At 35.9% G+C, this 25,417-nt stretch overlaps 1 protein-coding gene across 12 annotated transcripts in view; it reads left to right on the top strand.

Moving 5' to 3' along the window:
* Nucleotides 1–25,417, top strand: part of ATP2B2 (ATPase plasma membrane Ca2+ transporting 2) — a 184,480-nt gene that overhangs the window by 107,547 nt on the left and 51,516 nt on the right. For all 12 annotated transcript variants that reach the window (XM_059823438.1, XM_059823436.1, XM_059823435.1 and 9 more), the window contains 2 exons: nt 21,931–22,172; nt 22,752–22,986. In XM_059823438.1, the coding sequence (XP_059679421.1) occupies nt 21,931–22,172; nt 22,752–22,986 (477 nt within the window). The remainder of the gene's footprint in view (nt 1–21,930; nt 22,173–22,751; nt 22,987–25,417) is intronic.

Here is a 25,417-nt window from a genome sequence, read left to right as displayed (position 1 = left end):
TAGCCCTTTTGACTTTGAATTCAGATACCCTGGAGCATCCAATTAGCCAGCACCAGATTCCAGGTGAATCCTGGATCTTATTCTATACTTTTCCTATGGTCTGTCGAGGTCAAAGTCAACCAGGTTAGCTGAAATGAAAGATGGGCCTTCCATTCTCAAGTGGTTCAGTGTAAATGCTGTGTGATAGCTCAGTGTGGATGTTTTATGGCAGTGGCTTTTTGTGTTCTAATCTGTGTATTTGCTGGGTAAATTGTGCTTTCATAAATCGGTATAACATTGGATTGTTGGGGAGAGGAACATACATCTTAGCTATTTTAATATTGTTACAGCCTAAGTAAGATCAGGTACTTCCTTCTGTAGAAAGAGAAATAGAATCAAACTTACCCTCAACACACAGGCTGGGATTAAGACAAACCAATACAGACAAATTGGGATGAAGGATAATACGTAGCTATATAAATTTGTGTTTGTGCAACTGCTACAGTGGTAATGCTAGTCACCAGCATCAGTCCTAGCTGATGACTTTGGGAGGGCTTTGAGAGAATGTTACCAATGTTGGCAGAATTTTCCTCATTCCTAAGAAACAACAAGGCAGAGGGCAGGCAGATGGGTTGGTGGTTAAATCAGGTGTAACTGGCAGAGCAAGACTTGGTGTCAGCTGTTCTTCATTTGTTTTATATTTTGCTGCTCATTTTGAATGCTTGAGATCAAAGACAGTAACCAAGTGTTTCTGTTCAACTTCCATACCAGTTTGCCCTCCCTGAATCTCAGAACAGGTTTAGGTTTCTGAGTTAGGCATAGGAAGGCATCAGGCTTTCTAGAGTGATGCAGCTGTAATGTCAAGTTTAATGTTCTGTCTTTCTCTTGTGGTAATAGTTTCATTTGACTGAAAAAATTTCCGATTAATAGTAGTTCTACAATTTCACTTTGCTCTCAATATAATTTTGAATTTCTTTTTTTTCCTCTGGCTTGATTTCATTGCTTCTTGTTAAAATTAGCTATGTGTGCCTATTAAAAAAAAGTCAATGTTTCATCATTTCAGTTCCCTTTTAGCTTTACACAGAGACTGATTCCCTGGAAAATTGATAAATGGATGAAATCCTCTGGAAATCACCTTTGTGCTGGATGCATATCAGAAGACTACTTTAACTTATCTGTGTAAAATTAATGGTGATTTCCTAGCTATTATAACAACATCGTAAGATCAAGCCTTGCGGTGTGAACCCCATGAGAATAACAACTCCAATATCAGAGGAGTTCATTTTATTCATTGTTTATAACAAGCTTAAGCTAAAGTTTAAGATACAAGGTATAGTTCCGTAGCCCTCATTCATTTTAAAGCATAAATAAATACGGTAAAAAAATATGTAAGGGAGTTTCTGGGATGAAGGGTACAGAATTATTTTTCTAGCTGCTAATACTGAATGCATACTTGTGCACTCGTTCTTAGAGCGTATTTAATCAAATTGTGAATATCAGCTCAAACCCAAAGGGCATATAAGTGTTATGTCGCTAATATTGAATTTTGCATATTCTATTTTTAGTTATCTAGTTATGCGTATGCTGTAAATTGCGCTTTGTATGAACTTCTGTTCAGAGTGATCACATATGGGACCATAAAATTAGTCAAGATGCTCTGCTGAATGAGAAATATTCCCTCTTGCATTGTCTTTTGATTAAGGGGCAATTGAACCATTGATTAAAAATATAAAAAGAAAAGAATATCACTGTTTGGGATACAAGATTTGAATTTCCCTGAGAAATTAAACACAAATTATTCCAACTGAACAATAGCATCATTAAATATAGTTCTTTTCAATGCTTTCCAAGGATTAGGTCACTGGGTAAGATGATTTTGCATTCCATTAGCTTCAGATCAACTTTAATGCTGCTTTTATGCTGTTTATGTGAAACTGTTTTCCAGAAAACCTTTCTTTTCCAGTATTCATGTTTTAGATAGTTTTCCGACATGAAGTAAAAAATAGACTTCATACATTTTTGCATGTGAGCTGTGGTGAGGACTGTAAAGCATCTTTTACTCTGGAAAAAAAAAAACCCTGCATTTTGGGAATACTTTGATTGTACTTGGAGCAGAAGTACATTGATCTTGAATATCATGGAGCAATAATGAAATAGAGACTCCAAATACCAAAACTAGTGATTTGAACTCTTCTATTGGGATCTTGCTTGCATGAATTCAGTTTTAATTAGAAAAGTATTCCTCCTTCTTCTAATTTCCTGCAAAACTGTCAGAGGGCATAGATGACATGCTTGCTGGATGGGTATAATGTGCTCTTGTTAAGAAGAGATCACAATTAGTATTTAGCTGAGTGATTTTCAGCACCAGTGAAAAAGACCCAGCTGAACCTGTTATTGTTAGGATCTAACACAAGCATTTCATTTGGTACTTGATAGGTGCCTAGGGAGCAAAAAAGCTACTTGTGCCTGTATTAGGGGAATATCTGGATCTGCATCAGGAGGACTGTTTTCAGTTCTGACGATCTGGAGTATCATTTACTGCATTTGCACGGTATGTGGCACAATGTAGCGGCACCCTTTAACCGAGGATCTCGAAGGAAAAAAGACAGAGATGTCACAGAAAAGTGCAAAACATTCACTCCCTGCTCCAGCTTCTGCCAACTTAGGAAGTGAAGTAAAGATATGTTAGTCTGTACATTAGTAAATGGTAAGTAATGACTGTGACCTTGTAAACTTTTGGAACAAAAAGGCCTCTGTTGATTAAAACCAAAAGGGGTGAATGAAGTAAAAAAAAAAAAAAAAAGAAATCAAGAATGTAGACAATTTTATTGCAGCCGGAACAGAGAAAGCAATGTTTCCTGTTTATCATATGGCAGAAGAACACCTGCATATGACACTGTAAGATCTGTCTAAGAAAATAGTGAAGTTGTCAAGGTTGCTACCAGCACCCAAATTCCAACCACGTTCCTACCACAGCCCTAGATGAGGGCCCTCGCCGTACACGCAGACAGACCTCTCCTCGCAAGGCTGCAGAGATGGCTTTGAGGGCCCCAAATAACCCCAGCAGGGAGGAACAGGGTTTCCCCACAAGCTTCCCTGGGAGGAGATTTTTTCTCGGGGAGAGCGATGGTTTCCCTCCATGGGAGAATGATGCTGAGGAGGCAGGCTGGCTGCAGGGGTACATGGCGCACAGCAGTAGCATGAAGCTGCAACATAGCCTTGGCCATTACGATTTACTAGGAGAGAAAGGAAGGTGTTAATTCACCTTCTTGCTTTGTGTAATTACTTTTTCCTGAATATATAATGAAAGATCGTATTAAAATAAGTGGAACAAAATTTCTAACTTCTTTATAGTGAAAGCAGTTCAAGAGATTTTTGGCACAGAATTTTATTGTTACGAATAAATAGGTCTTTTGACTGATTGTCTGATGCAGAATACTGGAATGAATGCACTTCATACTTTCTTGGAGGAACGGGGTGGAGGGAGGCTGGCAGAGCCAGGTAGGTAACTTATATGAGAACCGTAAGAAGAAATTGCATTCTACAAAAGTGAAATGGTGAAAGTAATGGAAAATAAGATTTTAGCACAACAGGTGCTTTGCGGGAATAGATTAAAATCTACTGTGGGTATTGAGAACATCGATGTAGTAGCCAGGTGAAGGGTTCTTTTTATTTGCGAGGAATATATTTGCATCCAAAAGAAGTACAGCTATCTGGGTTGTTGGGAAACATAATGTTCCTGTCAGAAATTGTCTTTGAAAAGGTGTACAAAATACACTTCTCTCTTGAAGATTTTTTTTTTTTAAACATCAAATTTAAAGACTGGATTTCATTTATCAAATGCTTAAATTGATCTTGTCAATTTTCTTATTTTTGAGCTGGATGAAAAAAATTGTCTCAAGAATAATATATATATACACGCATATTATTTAGCCAACAGGAATTTACTGTCATTTCCTTTTACCTTTCATAATTTCATCATTTTCTATATAGTAAGGCCTTCTTGAAAACAGCTCTGAAGTTGTTTTGGGGAATATGGGTATTTGGAAGTTTCCTACTGAATCATTTGAAAGCTTGAGAACTAGTAGGTTGGTTTATGGATTTTTCCATACATTTCCCCACATTAATGTATAAAGTTATCATTGACGGAAAAGAGGATTGAAATATCATTATCTTTTAACAGTAGATGCTTGCAGCTTTCTCATTCTTGTCTGACAGAGCATAGACCTTTTCTTTTATCTGTCAATTTACGTATATTTATGTGTCTGTGTGTTTAGATGAAGTCTTGTTTTCAAAATGGAATGGAAGAAGGAGACCCCAACTGTTTAGGAAAGATTGTTTATTTCATTTCTTACACAAAGCTCAAAACCCAATAGATTAGATTATGCCATACCTATCAATAGAAAATCATCAGAATTTACATTTCCTGAGGCAACAGCGAAAGAGCCTGTACTTTACTGTAGTTGTCTGCCAAGGGCGGTCATGATAAATGAAATGGCTATTGGATGTCACTAGAATTCTCTTTATTCAAAGAAGAACCATGAGAAAATCGCTTTTATCCTCCAAACTACATTTTTAGTTATTTGAAATTGGAAGATATTTTTGCTCTCAGGTACAGTTTTCTTAAAACCTATTCTCAAGCTCTTTGTTTCTTGTGTTAAAATATAGATAAAATTACCCTTTGTTTTTACTGTACGTGAAGGTTCAGCTCATGTCGTCTTTTATCCAGATAAGTTTGCCCATTGCTGCTAATAGTGTTCCAAGTTAAAATAGATACTTTAAAAAAACACCAAAAAACTCCAACAAAAACACACACACAAAAAATGAGGACAGAAATGGGGACAGAAGTGGTTAAAAAAAATTAACAAGGGTAGATTGAGCAAAGCTTTCATTTATGATAACATTAAATGACAGCCCAAGTAAATGGCCTGGCCTAAATTCTGGTCTATTCCTTCTGTAGTTTCCTACCATTAACGTTAAGCCACAAATATAACTGGCAGCTCCAGTTGTTGACTTAAAGTCTGTGAAAAAGATCAGTTGTTTATTGGACAGACAGTCCGGTTGTCAGTCAAGGCTGACTTGCCTATAAGAAAGCAGGTCAGCTTTGGGGAAGAAGAGGCGGTGGAAGAAGGAATGAGAACTCCAGAAAGCAGAGTGTCGCAATGAGGGCACATTGAGGGGAAAAAAGGTAAAACTGGAATGTAAGGAGGAAAGATGATTATAACCTGGCAGCAGCAGAGCTTGCACATATTCTTCACAGCGTGCTCCCCCTTTACGGCTGTGCGGCTTTCCCTGGTTTACCGCACCACATCTTCTCCACATACAGTTGCAAGCTGTGCCCACAGGGAGGTTTGCACTAGTAGTTTTGGAATGGAAGGGTTTGAGTGCATTTTGGCGACAATCTGAGCAGAGACCATCCTTTGTAATGGTTTTCTTACCTCTGCTTTCTTTCCTCTAGGCAATGCTCAAAAATATTTTTTTTATTTTTAAAAACTTTTTTATTTGTAAAAACACCTTTAGATAATGTGTCAAGATTTCAGTAACTTGTGGTTTAAGGTTGAGAAGGATGGGGAGGAAGAAGAGTGCTATTTGACAGCCGTTTTATGTAAGGATAGATCTGTGGAAGGTTTTACCCTTACATCATAATCCTGGAACTCTGTAAAGAGTGAGAAACCTATCTGGGATGAATTTTTGCAACTTAGCCCATGTAATGACGCTGGACTGGCTTGTTGTTAGTGTCACCTGGCTTTGGATGAGGGAGGCAAGAGGAAGGAGCAACAGGCTTGAATTATCTTCCTGCAGTCACTGTGGAATACATTTGGAATAGCAAAATCCTCTACTTCTAGTGTACTTAAAGCCATCCAGAAAACATCACAGAAAAATGTACTGAGGGGAGAATCCTCAGCTGGCAGATTGACGAACTGGTGTAGGAATTCAAAGATACTAATTGTTCGCTGTCTGGAAAAGAACAAGTGGATTTGTATGAACTCATGAAGCTCTGCTCCAAGTTTTACAGTTTGTGTTCTGCAATCTTAGGGGTACAGTAAGTTACTGAATATGCAATATGAGGAGAAACACAGAGGAAAATCTACTTTGCAGAAAATCAATGCATGATTTTCAGGGTGGCCTCTTCCAACTCAGTAGGGTTGGATTCAGGTCAGTAAGGCTGCCTTAGGAGTCAAGTAGCTTGAGGATAGCACTGTAAGTCTTTTATTAGCTGCTTTCAGCTTGTGTTAGTTTGGTAATGGAAATTTGTGAAAATTGTATATGCTGTTTGCTTTTGAAGTGCTGAGGTGATGGTGTTAAAATATTGTCTGGAGCATTTCTGAGTGTCCAGCTAAACGGTGCATTTGCTCCATTTAAAATTAAAAATGTACTTGATTTGATTGAAATTTGATTGAACTGATTTCTAAAAATCTGTATATTTTGTAAGAGTATTTACTTCATAGGGAAAGTTATTACCATTATAGGTAAATTTATATCTTTACCTCAATTTCCGTATTTTGCTCCCAGAGTGTTATACAACTCTGTAATGTAGATAGACATTACAGATGGGACCAGATGATGCAGGCCAAAGTATCTTTCTATACGTAAGCAAGACAATCATCACAAAAAAAAAAAAATTCCGAACAATGTTTTCTTTAAAAATTGTTCATAAAGTCCTTAGTAAGCATTTTCTCAGAATAAGCAAGGCAGGAAAAAACCAGCCTATAGTGTGCATATTATTTACTGTGTAAATAATATTTATTAGAGATAATAGATCATGTAGTTAATTGTCTCTGCTTCTAGGATTGGTAATTAGCAGAGAGTAATGATCTTCACACATCACTTGCCATTGAAGTTTTATATAATAAAGGGTACAAATATAGTTTTTCTCACTAAATGAGCTACTGAGTTAATAACTGAAATAACTGTGTTTAGAAAAGGTTACTTGAATGTGTAAAGCATAGGACACGTTGTTATCCCAGTCATGCACTTTCTGCTGTCGGGGTACAGGGTCTTTGTCTTGCTAGCAAAAAGGGTTTTTTTAACAAAGTCTCCTTTTTTGAGAGTTGTATGTGAAGGGTAGAATGGAATCAGCTGCCCAGAAAGCTTCTCGGCAGTTGTCTGTAGGATGGATTTACCTAAGCAAAGAGGGATTAGGGAGCAGAGATCAGAGCAGGGCCATCCTGTAAATCTGCTTTTGACATTGTTATACTCTCTGGAAGGCTGCATATCTTCATTAGTGGCCTGGTTGTCAGAGGCAAGGCAGGTTTCCCCACAATATGGCAGAAATGTTCTAGGTAGAGAAGGTGAGATAAACATGCTCAGATAGAGCTAGTGCTTTCACTGGAGTCCTCATTATACAGTAAACTGTAATTGTAAATGAACTTGTCAATAGGGGGACTGCAGCTCCCGACAACTCTTTTCCTTAGTTCCTAGTCTCCTTTTCGGTCAAAGAAAGGGGTGATGGTCCTGCCTCAGCAGCAAATGAACATTGGAAGAGAAAATGGATAAATAAAATAATCCTGCACTGTAGAATGTAGCGTGACAAATTATTTCCATACTAGCTAAAAGTTTATGATCAAGTTAAATTATATTTCTTTATTTTCTTTCTTCATGTGACAGAAAACAAGGTAATAATAACGTCCTTCATACCGGCCTTCTTTGCCCTCACAGTTTGGTAATTGCAGATTCCTTTTACTCCTGTTGGAATCACTGCAAGATTATAAACAGGACTGACAGTCACTTGGAAGCTTTTTGTTACCATAATATCATTTACCCCATTAGCTTTTTTTTTTTCCTGCTTGCTTCTATGAAAATGAGTAAATTAGATTTTTAACTAGCTATGATGCAACAACTGTTTTTCCTATAACCTTGCATAGGATTTTCTTTTATCTTATTTAGCTTGCTTTCATGTTCTTATTTTCCACTCGTCTTGTACTGGCATAAGATGATTCACTTACAGGGATAACTGCCAACTGTTTCCAAATACCCCTGTTGATGAATGCAGGCTTTAAAAGCTGATGTTTCCTGCAAGGTATTCCAAAGTGTTTTCATCTAGATATATAAATATTGCTTATTGTTGTCTGATCATTTTTAGGACCAATTTTTCTTTTTAAATACAATATGTTGGCACAATGAATGATTTTAATACGTACTTCTTTTCATGCCTATGATACCCTACTGAGATAAAGTCATCACACTTTGGAGTTGATCGATATGCTGGTTAGAATTTAGTGTTAACACTTTGTAGGGGATATTATCAGGGAGCATGTTTTTCTGATGGGAGCTTTTGTTTTTACATGAGTGGGTGTAAACCACTTACTTCAGGCACATCTGGTTTAATATAGGTTTTCTTTGTGTTCTGTAGCATCAGGAACAGGAAGTTAATAATTTCAAATGCTCCAATTTAATACCAATTTTATAGAAAATGGTAGTGGTTTTATAATCAAACAAAGATACACAAACAGGCTTATTAGAAAACAATGCAGTGGGTGAATCACCTCATAATGAACTATGACATTATTTTTTTTTCATATGTATGTTACATAAATATATAATATATATTATATGCTATATAGTTTTTAGTAATTTTTCTTTTTACTCTCAGAACTCCAGTGTGGTTTATTCCTCTGTGGAGAAAATCCCCAACAACCCAAAAAACCCACACCTGGTACAGTGCCTGAAATACAACACATGAGCAATAAAGTATATGAGAGAAAACATCTTTCTAATTTCAGAGCAATAAATGTCCAGGACTTACTTCACAGACTTGAAAAAGACTTTAAATCGACTTGCCATTGCTATTCTTTGTGAATGAAATTGCACTTAATAAGATTTATGATATTTCTCTTAATGCAAGCAAAATATTTTTGTTTTCTTTTGAGTCACAGCTAGCCATAGAAAGTTGATATTAAATATACAGTAAGTAAAAAACTATGCTGCAAATTCTAGTTCCTGCTTTCTTTTCCAGGTAGACCCCACTACTAATTTTTCTTTCAAGCTTCCAGTTTTCTCTTCTTGTATGTGAAGCTCTTGGTTCCTCTGCATTCCAGTCAATCATATTTCTATGTTATTTACAAGTGAGTGTGGGAAGGTGTCCAAAAATGATGGCCTTTCTGCTTTTTGAGATGGTGCCAGATAAGCCGGAAAAATCTCTAGAATAGATGGGATTCTGAAGAACCGTAACCACAGATTCTGAGCAAACTGCACAGGGCACAGACTTCTCAAAGGCATATGACTGTGATGGATCTGATTTCTCAGGGGCATATGACTTTGATGGACAGAAGGCATCCGTTATATAAAAACCTTTTCCCAGCTGGAGTCTAGCAGAGGAAATGGAAAGTTTTCAAAGGAAAGGTTGCTAGAGTATTTTAACGGAGTCAAAGCTATACTGTTCCTTAGCATCACTGAAGAAATGACAGATCTGTTTTGGCAGATACCTTGCATGGAAAAATTAAGCTTCTAGGAGGAAGTTTTTTAACATTTTGGATGACTTTAATAAGTCTGCTACAAAACTGTCTCACGTGTATAAGTGCAAACACGCACAGCAAAAGAGTATGGCTGGCTCCTGGCAAGTCTTTATGGAGGCACTGGCACATCCCAACCACTGGAAATTATGAATGAGTGTTGGGCAGTAGATGTAGCTCATTGTTCATAGTACCGAATGAAACTATTGAGCATATTAAAAAGTTCCACTGCCTATTTCATATGCCATTATTATTTTTCTGTGGTTTCTACTTACTCAAGTGAGCAGAGACTTAAGTTACCTTATATTTCCCTTCACGCCAAAGGAGAACGGTTGACAGTACTTGATGCTGGTTTGCTAGGGGCTATATATTTGGAAAAGGTGAGTGACAAGTTTTTCTGGGAAAATTTTCCTATAAAGGAGGACAGGATGTTCAACCTCTCCATCATTCCTGTCCCGTTTCCTTCTGAATGAATAATCAGATAAAAATTGGCTGCAGTCTCACAGTCTGCTATTCTGCCCAGCAAAAGCATCATTCTTAGTATCCTGACAAGGAGAGGGACTGGCCAGAGGACTGAATTTATAATGCGTCTCAAACATTACCCTACCAATCATGCAAAAAAATCCCTCTGAGAAAAAATTAGATAAGCGTTGCGCTAACATATTATATACACTTGAGCTCATGCATTTGCCTCCCAAAAAACAACCCCTAACTAACCAAAACCAATTTAAAAATCATTTCAGCCGATATGTGCTAGTGTAGATTTAGAGAGGAGTACATTTTGTATGATAAGTGAAATAGCTGCTGTTAGTGTTTTTAGACTCATTTAGAAATGGATGCTTGAAGAACCCTTTTCCTTACTCTGGAAATGAGTACTATTAACAGAGAAGATCTATAATTATGATGGGCTATAATCAGTAGCTTAAGTCAAGTGAAAAAAACCTTCCTTTTATGTTTCATGTGGCTAGATTTGCTTTGTGCTTACTAAATTTAGCTCCTTAAACTATACAAATTGTTTGTAATTGTGCTGCAACTAGAAAGGCAGTGAGTATTAAGACTGATATTTTTTTTTTCCTTTGGTTTGATCTTTCTAGACATTTAGTTTTCCTATCTAAGATATATTTATGTATTTAGTAGAAAAGTAGAAAATCCAAGGTATTGATAAGTTTTGTGCAAATGAAAACTGTATACACAGATCAGCTACCTGTAAATACTATTTCTTTTGTTGAAATTCAGTATTTTGATGTGCATATGTAAAGGCCATGCATTTTCTCTTACTTAATGTGATGATAAAATTCTTGTACAGTATGCTCATTATCACAGTACACATTTTTCAGATAGTGGCACTGTTTTTTTTGTCCAATTCATTAGCCTAAAATAATGATTTAATGTGTACAGTGCACTGCAAGATTTCCAGTTCTAATTAGTAAAAAGCATAGAGAAGGTTATGGAAATTAAATGAGAGTTGGTGTATTTAGATAACATGGAATAGATGGTGTGCGTTTCACAACTTTGTGGCTGAAATTCACGGACAATGGCTAGTAGAAAGCATGCATGAGAACCACCTCAGACTGCTAGTGGAGGTGTTTTTAAAAAATGTGATTAATTTTGATTGAGAGTTAACTAGTTAATTAAAAGTGAGGAAGATTATGTAACTGGAATTTTGATGATGAGGATGTGTTCAGACACATTGAATGAGGTTTTTGTAGGCAACCTTGGTGAGAAAAAGTCTTGAGATGCTAGGGAGAAAACTGTTGTGATAGATTACTATAGTGTGCATTAGAGTGACTCAAAGGAGGTTTGCCAAACATACAGTTGCTCGTTAGATCACTGCTATAACTGAAGAAAATGTATCTCTATTTCCTCAAATCTAAAAGATGAGGTTTCAGCCCTAAACGGATGCGTTAATGCTTTTAATGTTGGCAAAAACATGTAAATCCCTAGTATTGGTTCTAATTTGGAAATATACTTTTTAAACTGCAGATGTTTGCCTTGAAATTGAATTTTCACTACCTGATCAGCTCAGCATTATGCAGTTTGTCTCTTGTCACTGTTTTCTGTGTCTGCAACACCCCTGAAGCCAGTCTAATATCAGCATGCAGTAAAACCTGTTTAATAGATCTAAAACAAAGTAGCAGATGTTTGGGTTGTCATTATGGAGGTACCAATTACAATTCTGCAATTAAGTGCAATTTCTCTTTTGCACTTAAAGAAAAATGTTCACCTCGTTTGTCGTTCATGAAAATATAGCAAGCTTTTGCCAAATAGATGGAAGAAATTATCAGAAGGTTATAAAACCTGTTAATCTGTTCTTACTTTTAATCAACTTGGTTTAGAAATGGCACGTTTGTCACTCTGGTCTGTGTTCTAACCATATTGGTAACAGGGGAGAAACATGCTCTTGCTTCTTTCTTTATAGCTAGCTTTAACTGAAACTTTGTACTTAGACTATATTTAAAGTAAATTGGTTGTTAATTAAAGTAAGTTAATAACAATTGCTGTGTCTAATTATTTTGATTATATAGGTTACTTGTCAACAGTTCTTGTTGCACTTAAACAAAGCTGGAATGGCACTAGTATAAATCTAACAATTGCCAGTTCCCTGTGAATGGGATTGTACAAAAGGACAAGAGTGGAGATTTTTAGTGTCCAAATTTGGAAATTGAATACATAATTTTCAAAATTTGAGAGCCAAAATGTCATTCAATGATACGTTATAATGGAACATGTGAATGGTTTTGATCAATAACAATAGGAAAGCCCCTATGTACAGACGAATAACATTTTATGAGTATAATAAATATACCAAGGGTCTTCTGGGGAAAATGTGGAGAAAAATCTCTCTCTGTAAAATTCAGTTTAATCTAATCTGGAAACACTAAGGCTGGAGTATCCTAATCATAAATGTGATTAATCACTAGTGTCATAACAAGGCAGAGTTCATTCTTTGCACTGTAATGTGGTGTATTAATGTAGCTCTGTTTAAATTCAGCCATGAATTGTTGTCATTTTGGAATTGAGATATTTTTAAAAATTATTTTTATTTATTAAATTAAAAGACATCCAACCTTCTATTTTACTTATTTTAGCCTTGAAATGTAGACTATTTATTACAAAAGGAAAATGTTTGAATTGGAGAACCAGAATGGATTGGGAGATGAAAAGGAAAAACTCATGAGGCACATCTTTTGATTACAGAGTCACTAGTGAACTGTAACGTATAAATATAACATACATGTCAATGTTTGGTTCCTTAGAATAAGTATTGTTCAGTTACACGTGCAGGACTTTATGAAAAGGTATTATTAATTTTAAAAAGTTATCAGTTAATGTTTTCATAATTTGAAATCAGAAATCCTTGCTCTGGGCCCAATTAAATTAATTACATAGATAAATGTAGTTAAAGTTAGCTTTGTTAAGTACCTCAAATATTGCTTCTACTATAGCTATCTCACTTTTTCTCTGGTTGTGAAGCTGAAGGAAGTAGCAATTTTTGTTCTAATTAGTTCTAACAAGTTCTTTATATCTAGGGAGTAACAGTGTCATACGAATAGTGCAAATTGCTTGTATGTGTCAACATTTTGCATGTCTGAAAATTTATGCACACACAATATAAACGTTTTGTCTGTATTGTTAACTTGCATCCTCTGTTCTTGAGAGTGAACTGAAAAACTGCTGAAGTAGGGACTAGAAAAGTGGTCAGTGAGGTGGATTGAAACCTGGCTGAACTGCTGGTCTCAGGGGGTTGTGATGACAAAGTCCAGCTGGAAGCCGATCACTAATGGCATATCCCAGTGATCAATAAGGGGGGGCCAATACTGTTTCACATCATTAATGATCTGGATGATGGGGCTGAGTGCCTGACATGTAAGTTGGAGTTTGAGAAAACTGGGACGGTTCAGCCTGGAGAAGAGGAGGCTCAGAGGGGACTTCATCAATGTGTGTAAGTTTCTGATGGGAGGGAATAAAGAAGATGGAGCCAGACTCTTCTCAGTGGTGCCCAGTGAAAGGCAAAAAGGCAATGAGAAAGACAGGAAATTCCATTTAAACATAAGAAAACACGTTTTACTGTGAGAGTGGTCAAACATTGGCACAGGTTGCTTAGAGAGGTTGTAGTCTCCCTCCCTGGAGGTACTCAAAACCCATCTGGACACAGCTCTGAGTGACCTACTCTAGTTGGACCTGCTTCAGCAGGGGCACTGGGCTTAGATGGCCTCCCAAAAGAGGGAGGCTGGTGCCTGCCAGCCTCAACTACTCTGTAATTTTGTGGAAAATGTGTACAGGACTGACATATTCATCTCTTACCTTTAACTAGTGAGAAGAAGAAAAAATTTTCATGTTTGTGGCAGTATTTTTTGGCCTTATCCTTTAATTACTCAAATTAACCAAAGGTAAATTCATCCTTCAAACTAAAAGGGTAATTTAATTATTTGCTTTTAAAATTAAGGGCAAAGTATTAGCTCTTTTTGAATGTAAAAATAGGTAACAGTCAACAAGAGAGGGAGTAGAGACTGTCACACCAGCCTTTCAGTCTGTTCTTCATGCATGATTTCATCTTCTTTCATAATCACTCTTGGGGAATTTATGGGTAGTATCATTTTTTCCCTGTTCCTGTTACGTGAGGTGAAACAAGCAGAAGTCCATATTCACTGAGCCACATCACTGCTGCTCCCTTAACTTTGCCATGTTGATAGGAAATGTCACACTGATACATTACATAATTACAGCTCGCCCCTTTTTATAGGCTTATTGCCTTGCTATTATTTGAGGCAACAAGAGAATTTGAAATACACCGTTTTTATATAATGTTATGTCTGACTAAACTTGTATCTATCTCAAGCGCTAGCAATGAGAATTACATGGTACCACAGCACTGCATTAATTAAATAGATTATTGCATCATTTTCAGGTCTGTCTTCAGATAATAGGAAAATATATTAAATAATTATCCTCCTAAAAATTAAATAATTATCCTGCATCAGAGCTAATCTGATGCAGGAAGCCTGGATTTGAATATCATCTAACTGTTGCAGTAGATCTAATTATGCCAGTTGTACCTAAATAATTTCATCCTTCTGGCTACTGTACAAATATATTGTTTCTTACACCCTATACAGTAATGAGTCAAAAATCCCTGTTACCAATTTCCTAGGAAGTCTGAGCAGATCTGATCGTTAAATGATTGTTAAATAACAAGATAGGGGCCTGTGCTGGGGAGCATTGCCAAATGACGCTGCTGTCACTCATCTGAGGAGCCTGCTTCGTGTCAGCTGAAGGGTGCAGCACATGTCTGATTAGTGATAGGGAAGTCTGTTAAACTTCTTCTCTATCACTGCTCGTTTCTTGCTGAGACAGCATAACTGAGCTCAGCAGGATGTCCTGGGCAATCTCTAACCATGAGAGATATGAAGGTTATCGTATGGCTTTAACGATTTGAACTGCCAGCAAGTTGGGGTCCTGGCTTAGCCTTGACATGCAATATACATGTACTTTGAGACTACAATTTTGCTGTGGCTTAGAGGTTTAAATTATATGAGACTGCTGCCTGCATCCGACATGTAATATTTAAAGGGCTGTACAGTAGCTGGTTCAGTGAGAAGTCCGCCTCACTAGCCAGTAGTATTAAGTAACAACTTACAAGTGTATAACTTTACAATTAAACAATGTTGTTGTTTACATTTCTGATTTTAGTCTTCAGATTTTATATCCCTTGTGAGTGCTGAAAGATGTTTCAAGTGCTTTCGGTTTAGGTCATCTAGATCTGGAATGCGTATCAGGCTGGCTAACAAATCAGTGCCTGTCAGTCACGATTTGGAATAAATTGCCTTGATTTTGATAGGCTTATGACGGTGGCTGCAGGTGCCTAGAGTAAATAGTGAGAACTTGAGGCGACTTACTTGGTACACATTCTCCCAAGAAATGGAGCTGTTGTGGATATTAGAGTTTTGTGAATAATGGGAAGCAAAAGGAATTAGCTGTCATATCCCCTTTTCCAGTCTTTTCAGAATAGAAATACGGGACACACATCAATACGATATTTATTTATATGATCCATTTATTATTTTCCTCCCTATGTTCTCCTTTGGTTTAGTCCTATTTTATGCTACAGAATCCTGCTGACGTGCTTGATGACCAATACACGTCTGTGTAAACCCATTTTTTTCTCTTAATCCTGCTTCTCCCACTGTTTTTGAATTCAAACACTCCATGTCCTCCTGTCTGTGATGGAGATGTTTAAGTGTCTAAATCATGTAGGAAGTATTTAAAGAAAAAGGAAGAGACTTGGCAATAAAGGGGGAATTTACTAAAAACACTTTCCCTTTTCCCGTCACCTTCTGTTTGATTCTTCCTGCCTGATTCTTTTTCCTATAAAACATACTGTTGATAATCCCCGAGCCACCATTAGAGGTGAATGTCTTTTTTCCCATGAGTCTCCTCTCTGTCAGAAACTCTTCACAATCAAATTTCTTGTTTAAGCCTATGACTTTTTGATTTTAGATAAGCTATATTAGCATTCCTTAAAACATATTGCATGCCACCTTACAATAATTTTCTGGCTTCTGTACAGCACTGTGTAACACCACTATGTGAAACATAAATTTTATTATGTTTAGAAAATACAGCCAGTCTTTGTTACTAGAGCATATACAGCACCTATTAAAGGGTTCCCAAACATTTTTTGTTGTCTGGTTTAGAGCCAAATTCCAAATGTATGTACCATAGGGCTTTGAAATGATGAATGTGTAATCATGGGACCCAAAAAATGATGCATTATGGAGCAAACTGATCAAAGTCAGGAATTTAGAAGCTTACCATCCTTAAGGGATGTGGACCTCCAGTTCTTTGGAACTGAAATGCTTTGCTTGAGCTTGAAATGAAGTGAGAGAAGAGACCTGTATCAGTTTAGTCTATAAAATTTGTTAATCCTCTGAAGGTAAAAAGGAAATAAATTTTACTTTCTGATGAACAGGCATAATATAAGTGAATGGGAACACCTGTGTTAGTCTACTCAGGGGTGTGTATAAGAATAAAAAAACCCATCAAACCTTTAAACTTTTAAATGTTGGGCTTTAAATCCAGTGAGTGAGATCAGAACAGTATGTAAGGTTAATGCAGTCTGTTTCTTCTGATGCCAAAATGATTACACAATCAGCTCCAAGCTGTTAACTGTTCTTTTTCAATCCCTTATGCTGACCCCAATTCAAACTGACTTTTGACTTCCATTTAACTGAATTTCAACTGTATTCTACCTTGCAGTGATGATTCTGAGTTGTAAAATAGCATATATATTATCAGAAAGCATGTTGCTTTCTGTGCGTTGTATGAAACAGAGGTAACTTACTAATCATTAACATGAAAAACTACTTAAAATTCTAAACAGTCTGAGGACAAATTGTGCTCCTCCTCATCAGTCAAGTCCATAATATTATTCTAGATGTGTCCTCAAGGGTAGCAAAGATCAGAATCTGCACAAGATATAAAGACTGATTTTTATTCCTAAATAAAGACCTTAGGAAAGTAAATTCATAACATTTTAACAATATAGAGCTGATGCCAGCTATTTGTAGTGAAATTTAACTTTAGGATGCTGGTTTGGTTTTCTTTGTTGTAACCTACAAAGAGATTTTTTCTAGAATTCTAATAAAATGTTTGAAGTTTGGTTAAGTAGTATTATCCTAGTCATATATAGATTAATATGCCAGTTGTGGTCTGCCTGGAAAGCCAGCAGTATGCTGTGTGCTGAGATAGCATTGAAAGTATAATGTGGGCAGAAGTTCAATAAAACCAAAGGAAAGTTCCACAGTAATGTTTGGGAAGAGAAAAGTCAGATAGGATTATTAAGTAAGCTTTCTAAACAATAAGTGAAAGTGGAAAAAAAAAATTCCGTAAGAGAATCTTTGCATATCAAAACCAGCCTATTTCCAGACAAGCTTTATCAAAGTTTCTGCTGCATTCTTACTCAGGGATCTGCATTCCTATGTAGTGATGCAGAGGTGATACAGCTAGAAAACAGTAAATACTCTTAGAACGAATAGTAGAGAACAAAAGAGAAGATAAAGCAAATTCGTTTCTGGTGTTTGGCATCCAGAATCCGGATTATAGCTGGGGTGAAGGATCTGTGGAAAAGGTCATACTATGAAAGACAGAAAGAACAGTGCTGCTGTTGAACTTCTGTAGTTAACAGGATACCAAACAAATCATAAATGAAAACTAGAACAGCTTATGTCTGGTATTACTGCTTTCTTACTTTCAACATATCTTTTGAAACCATTTCCCATTTTGTAATTGAAAACTTTATTTAGTCAAGCAAAGGTTTAGATTCTTAATCCTTGGCTAGAAAGAATTTGCTCCTTTCATTTTCAAGGTTTTTCTCTAAGATGAACAGTAATTTCTAAATCTGTCTTGGTTTAGCTTGAAGTCAGTTGAATAAACCTGTATCTACAGAAAGCTGATACATTAGATCATAAATTTAGTATGTTTTAATCTTGCTTTAGATGTCTTCTGCTAAACCATTGACTCAAATTATGTAATGAGGGAATATCTCTGAATTGGATGGTACCGTAGTTTTTTAGTAGTTCTCCTTTTTACAGTATTAGGAATTAAAAAATAAAAATATCGCATGGTTCGAACAGCATTCATCCTTCTCAGTTATTTTAAATTTTGCATATATAATGTTTAAATATACAGAGAAAATTCCTGCACATCCTGGTCCATTTTCTCTTTTTTGAGTAAATAAAATATAGAATGGAAATCTTTCACAATTTAATTTAAAAAAAAAGTGTTTTCCTCTGTCTGTTTGCCTACTGTGAATGGAGTTGAAATGGAACATTCAATATGGATATAATATTCTAGCAAAGTTAGTTTTTTGTCTTAATAAACCTGGTATACTTACAATCATCATTATTCTAAAGGAGTAGTTCAATCTGTAAACACAGAAGAAAAGCATAAAACAAATGAAGGTTTCAGATAATATATGAAATCCTAACATTTTCATTTGGAAAGAGTACTTGGATCTCCTTGCCAGGTCCTTTCTTTTCACATCAAAAGTGGCAATGAGAAAAATGAGGTTTAGTGTGTGTTATGGTAAAAATGGAAGCATTATAATTTCCTAATCTAATTTAAGAAGTTGAAGCACCTCTTGAAGTTATGCCCACAGCTTTATCTTTCTTCCTTCTTAACCTGTTTTATTTTTCAGTGAAATAATTCTGAAAACTCCTTTTGTAATCCAAATTCAGTATTAGGTCAATGCTAGCTTTTGGGTTGGTATTTTTAAGCCTTAATAATACAGCTGTACTTTGACCTAGAAACCGATTTTGATTTGATAGTTGTAACAGCTATTTTTTTAACATCTGTCTGCAGTTTGTTTTGCGTGCAAGTATTTACTTATAATTGAAATATTATTATTACATAAATAATACAAAGACTTGGAAGAAACATTTGAAAAAATTTTGCACATATCAGCAGAAAGTTGTTATTGGAGGAAGATATTGGATCAGTCTCTTCCTAGGAGAAGACTGTACAGTATGTAGCTGTCTTGTGACCAGCAAAAGATCTTTCACTGAGCTCTGAGAAACAGCGCATTCAAAAAGATTAGGTTCCTATTTGCAAATCACAGTTCAAAGGCTTTCTCTCATATGTTGTCAAAGGGTTTTCATTCTCCGAGGAGTCAATGAAGTTGTTGCTAGTTAATTATTTAAAAGTAACCCCTTTGGGCTGTCCTTTTGTTTTCCAGGTGCCATAAACTGCAGATTTCAGCACGAAGTAAATTTAGATACAGCACAGTAGGAAGTTTTAAAAGCCAGCAGCTTCTGCAAGGGATTGTCAAGAACAATCTGCAAAGAGACTAGTTTTGGCATATAGATTTTGAGCTGAAACAGTACAGGAAAGGAAGTGCTACTTGCCAGCTCTCACCACCATATGCTTTATTATAATGTAATGTACAAAGAATATGGAGACAGCAGCTGCTCTAGAGGGAGGTGGCCACTTGTTAGATTTTGAAACCTTTCTGAAATGTCTGTTCATTTTCTTTTCACTGGATTTTTTTCCCCTTGCTTAACGTGTTTGCATTAAAAGATGTTCACAAAAAGAAATCTATTTTTAGATCTCAGTAAGAAGAGGAGAGTGTGATCTACTTTTTGTCGAAATAAAAATAATTTTAGAAGGACTCTAATATTTAGTTTTATATATTGTGACATGTGGGTAGATTTTTATTTTCTCAATATTCATTCACATCAGGTCATGATGAAATCATATGTATAAATTAACTATTGTCTAGAATTGTATGTCTTTAATGGAAAGAAATTTGTGTCTTTCATTGGTTTCCAGTGTGTGTTTGCTAGTGGCTTGACCACGTTCACATTTAAGTCAATGACGAGATTCACTGACTTCAGTGGCAGAGAGAACAAAAGCATAAATGAGGATTTAGATGTAAAATGGAAAGAGTTTGATATGATACGCACAGAGAAATCGGTCTTTCCTAGCATCACTACCCAGGCAGTGAAGTTGATTACTCTGTTGCTTTGAGAAACCTGAAGTTCTTAGCATGTTTCAGGAACTGTGTGCCTGCAATGTCATAAAAATGAATCTAATTTATTTAAACAAAACTGTATTTTAAATGGTATTTTTTTGACTCCTAACTGAGATCTTCATATCTACTGAATGTAAAAATCCTTCCAGATACACATAACTAGAAGCTCTTGGGTTTTAAATTAGGGATTCTTAAATGAATTTGAGAATCCAGAGGGAAGTTACATCACAGTATAATGGAATTATAGCAGGGCAAGTTGTTATAGCATATAATAAAATTAATATATCATATTAGCATTTTTGCTGAGCGTCAGTGTTTTACATTGACCCTGGAGTAACACTAAAATGTCATAGTGACACAGATGTGACCTATATAACTCAGTAGAAATGATGGTTCATACAGAAGAAACATATTACAATACTTCTTGGAAGGATAAATCTCTTTGAGACAGAGATTTTTAGATTATTATGTATTGCTCACCATAGGTGCATCTCTCTGAAAAAGAAATTAAATTAATCTATCTGTCATCATGTATATATTTTCCTGGTGATACAAAGATGATTCTTACGGAAAATCTGTGTTTAATTGATTACTTCAGTTCTAGACCAGTCTATTATTATCTACCTGACCTTCATTTTTTAAACCAGCTGCAATTGGTTGTTATCTGGAATACTTATTACTTGCTAATGCTTACTTAAAGGTCCCTTTTTCCCTTTTTGTTGCCGTACTTGTTGCAAGAACTCAAATCTAAGTAGGATTTCTGATTTGCAACTTTAATAATTCCCTGCATTACCTCTCATCCCACTGAGGGTCAATGTAGGGAATTCCATCTGCTTAGGTATCCCATTTCCAAAGTAGACTGGATTTTAAACTCTATAGTGAAATTAAACATGGATTCTGAATATAGTCCTGCAGTCCTAATTCTGCAAAAGGTGAAGCAAAAGTTTAAGTCACGTTGACAATGATGACTTACAGTCTTGTCTTGAGTCAAATCAAAACCTGTTTTCAACGCAAACTAAAGCTGTGAAAGGACTTTTCTGTCTTTTGGTTCCCATAAGGATAGTTTAGCCCTAGCTTAAACAACACTCTTCTAATTCTACTGAGTAAGAAAATTTAAGTTGTTGACAGTCTGTAGTTCGCACGTAGATCACGTTAAGTCAATCTGGAGTCTTGACAACACAGGAACTTTTTCTTTGGGGTGTATTACACCTCCAAAAAAGTTTGTAAATGAAATGTATGTTTGTTTGTATTTTGAATGGGAAGGTACAGCCTTCCTTGCACCTAGAAGGGCTGAGAATTGTCAGGAGTTGCAAAATGTTTAGGCTACTCCATTTTTTCTAACATATAAAGCATTTGTTGTCTGAAACAGCAGACTAAAGTATGGTAATTCTAGAAACAGATACTTTCAGGTGTAGAACTATTATTTTATAGATTGTTGGAAATACTTTTTTCACTGACATTTACTGTTATGATTAGATGCAGATTTATTTTTACATTAAAAATGCCTGGTAGAAAAAAAAGGACAGATCTTTCTTTAACTCACCATTATAACCATGAAAGTCAGCAAAACAATGTAATTCTAAGCAAGTGAGAAAAGGAAATACTCTGTTTTTGACAAATGAGAATTAATTATTTTTGAGCCTACAGAAAGTTACTTTATTTTTAATGATGTATTGCCTAGGCATCACAAGCTATTCAGCTGCCAATGGCTAATTTGAAAGAAAAGAAATGCAAGAGACCAAATGTAGTTATTTGTCCAGAGAAATTTGCCTCATTGTGAGAATAGCTGCTTCAAGTCTGTTATAGCTTTATGGATTTTTGCTAGCTTTTAAAAACTGGAAGGCACGTGACTGCACAGTTAGAGTTTCAGATCTTAAATGGTACACTGCAACTTTGTTATTCATTGTTCAGAAGGCATTGTATATTGCTTATCATTAAAGAAATTTGTATCTAATTTTTTCTTCTCTTCAGCCACCAGAAAAAGAAGGCGGCCTGCCTCGCCAGGTAGGCAATAAGACGGAGTGCGGCCTCTTGGGGTTTGTCCTGGATTTGAAGCAGGATTATGAGCCTGTTCGGAACCTCATCCCTGAGGAGAAACTCTATAAAGTTTACACGTTCAACTCTGTGAGAAAGTCAATGAGTACTGTCATTAAAATGCCAGACGGTAGTTTCCGAATGTACAGCAAAGGAGCTTCTGAAATTGTTCTGAAGAAGTAAGTTCAATGGGTTAGTTGCTGTGTTTTTCCAAAACGCAAAACATTCTGACACTAATAAGACATATGTGGGAATTTCGGTATTTGGAATTTGCTACTTAGAGTAGAAATATGACACACTTTAGTGGTACAAACTGTTACTGTTCTTTTCTAAATTTTTTTCTTAAGTGCTCGCTCTTGCAGAACTGTGTGGCTTATTTTTCTTATCATTGGCTAGCCAAAGAATTGGGTCTACATTCAGTAGTTTACAAATGGATTCTTTACGTTCAACCCATTTGGAAGATAAGGATTTTTCAATTTCATTTTAAGTTGTCAGCTCATTAATTATGTGGGTATTGAGGAAATAATGGATGAAGGGATCTTGATGTCTCTGTAATAAGTTACAAACAAATTGTCTCTGATATTTCAGTAGTGGATCTTCCTGTTTAATCTAGAAATTTGCACTAGAAATTTAAAACTTGCCATCAAAAAAGGAAAATGTTGAATGAAACAAGCTGATAACAAGGAAATACTTTTCAGCAGTCACGCAAATACACAATCAACCTTTTTTATTTTTTCCCCCTCTCATAAATAAAAAAGGTGTTCCAGGATCCTTAACGCAGCTGGTGAACCTCGTATCTTCAGACCACGTGACCGAGATGAAATGGTGAAGAAAGTGATTGAACCAATGGCCTGTGATGGACTGAGAACTATCTGTGTTGCTTTCCGAGACTTTAACAGCAGCCCGGAGCCTGACTGGGACAATGAAAATGACATATTATCTGACCTGACTTGCATTTGTGTTGTTGGCATTGAAGACCCAGTAAGGCCAGAGGTATATCGAATTCTTATGTTGTAAAGCATGTCTTGAAGAACTGAACATAAATTGAATTACGGATTACTTGCAGCTTTTATCTTTTTTTTTTTTAATTAGCTCTGTCAAAGATGATGGAAGTGAGCTTTAGAAATAGGTTTTACTTGATAAAAAGTCAAATAATTAACTTGATAAAAATCAACTATTAATCAACGGATAGTTAAGTACAGCAAAAGAGGGCTTTTTGAACTAGAGGATTGAGGTGACTTAACCTTCTCTCAAGGAGTAGTATAAAGGACTGATGAGCAAAAGTTTTATTATGCTCCCAGATATTAAAGAACTTTCCTTTAAGTAATGCAATGATATGCTCTGAAAGCGTGTGCTCTGAAAGTAGAGAAAAGACGTGCAGTGATTGTAATTGCCATGATTATAACAGCAATGTGCTCGCTTTCCACAGAAGTTGCACACAGTCTTGGACTTTGTGTTTTACTGTAACAGTTGCCACTTCACTAATTGTCTTAAGATTGTAACTGGTGGCTACTTGTTGTATTTGGACAAGGAAAAGCTTTGCCATGGAAAGGCTGCAGATTTCATGGATAACTATACTTGAATAGCTTGTAAAAATATGACTAAAATTTCAACTCAAACTGAGAAAATCAGTTTTGGGTGTGTACACTGGAAGCATGTGCCTGCTACTACACTTGTAAATTATATTACTACAGTGATACAAAGGGAAGATTAAGAGGTAGAAACTTTGTTTCTGACCCGTGCATATGGTGCTTGATAATTAATCTTGACAGCGGAGAATAAATTCCGTTTTACAGTTTATAAACAGTGACAGAAGGTAAGTCCCAAAGTTGAAAGTGCTGAGCGTAAAATGCAGGCATTTTCCATATCTTTCGTTGGTGCTTTTCTCGCTGACTCAACCGTGGGTGTGTGGCCACGGCTGCTGTGTAGGCACAGCTGCAGCCGCGTGGTGTGATGTGAGAGCACCTGCCCTAGCACCTCCTGCAAATGGGAGCGATGAATGCTCTCCTGTTTTACTCCAAGAAAGCCAGTCTTCGATTCTGCTGTTATTTCAGTAGATGATTAATGACTGTGGATTGCTTTGGAGTAAGGTCATCGAAAGAGAACTTGAATTTCTCTTATACAAAAAGAGTGGGCTCTGTTGCTGCAAAAAGTAAGTAGTGTGGTCCCAATCTTTTGTCTTTTTTTATTCTTCTGTTTCATTTTACATTTTTGCTGCATCTTTTCTTTAATCACATCTAAATCTTTGTATTTGATCCACTGAGAATTGTTGGCAATGCTAGACATGTTAGGAATTTTTTTTTTTTTTACTAAAACATCAAAAGTGTAAATTAATCTGTTTTATTTCCCCGAGTTCTTTGTAAAGCAGGCTTTTACATATTTCTGACTGCTGCAACTTTGGAAACTAGCATGATACAATTACAACTACAGATACCAACTGCATAAGTATGCTTTGCATGATAATGGAATTTCTTGGGGGTTTTTCAGTATCAAGGTTATAATATAAAGTAAATCTTGTTTAGGTGAAAACTGTATGATAAATTCCTAATCTCTGCAATCATCAGATAAATAGCATTCACTTTATCTGTCATCAGATGGTCTCTTGCTGCTAATCCATCTGTCCTTTACATCTGACATTACAAGTCTTTAAAAATATTTTAAAACATTCTTCAAATGTTCTGTCTGCAATGATCCCTTAATGCTCTAGCTCACATACATATAAAGTCAGAAAGTTTTTAACTGTCAGTGACCACTGGAACTGTGAATCAGTCCTCTTTCCCTCCAAAATTGATTCATGACACATGTAGTTAGAAAATAGCTTTAAATCAGATTATGTGTGGTATGACAGACTGAGGGAATGGGTGGCAGTGGGATTTGCAGTTATTATTGAAAATAGCTGCAAACTATCCTTTCATGTGATTATGATGAGTGTGTTTTATAAGAGAACTGCTCTCATCTTGTAGGGAATGATTTCTTAGGAGCTTGAGGTAAAAATGAATAATGTTGCTAAAAATAAAGAGGTCAAGTCTGACTTCTATGTAAAGAATCAAAGAAGATGAAGGCAGGAAAACATTTTATTTCTAGGTAATTATTTGAATAATGTATTGATTTTCTTGTAGTTTAACACCAGAATATGCAGTAACACTTCTTACTTCACTGCAAGACACACAATAAAATGTTTATAATTTCAGAATTTTACCAAATGTTGGACAGTTGGTTTTTGGGACTTTGTTTTTTGAGTTTTTTTCCTCCTTGTCCCTTTCGACTGTTTTAAAGTGGTAATAACATCATGAGAACGTTTAAAACAATGTTTAAATTATTACTACTCCACACATTGGTAAAAAGCAGTAGCAGTACCTTAGGGGAAAGAAATGAACCAAAAAACCCCAAGCCAGAACAAAAACATAAATTTCAGAAAAACTGT

Source organism: Gavia stellata, chromosome 12 (assembly GCF_030936135.1).
Source record: "Gavia stellata isolate bGavSte3 chromosome 12, bGavSte3.hap2, whole genome shotgun sequence".
Taxonomy (NCBI): Eukaryota; Metazoa; Chordata; class Aves; order Gaviiformes; family Gaviidae; genus Gavia; species Gavia stellata.
The sequence above is the reverse complement of the archived record's forward strand: the minus strand, read 5'-3'. Positions and strand labels throughout refer to the sequence as shown.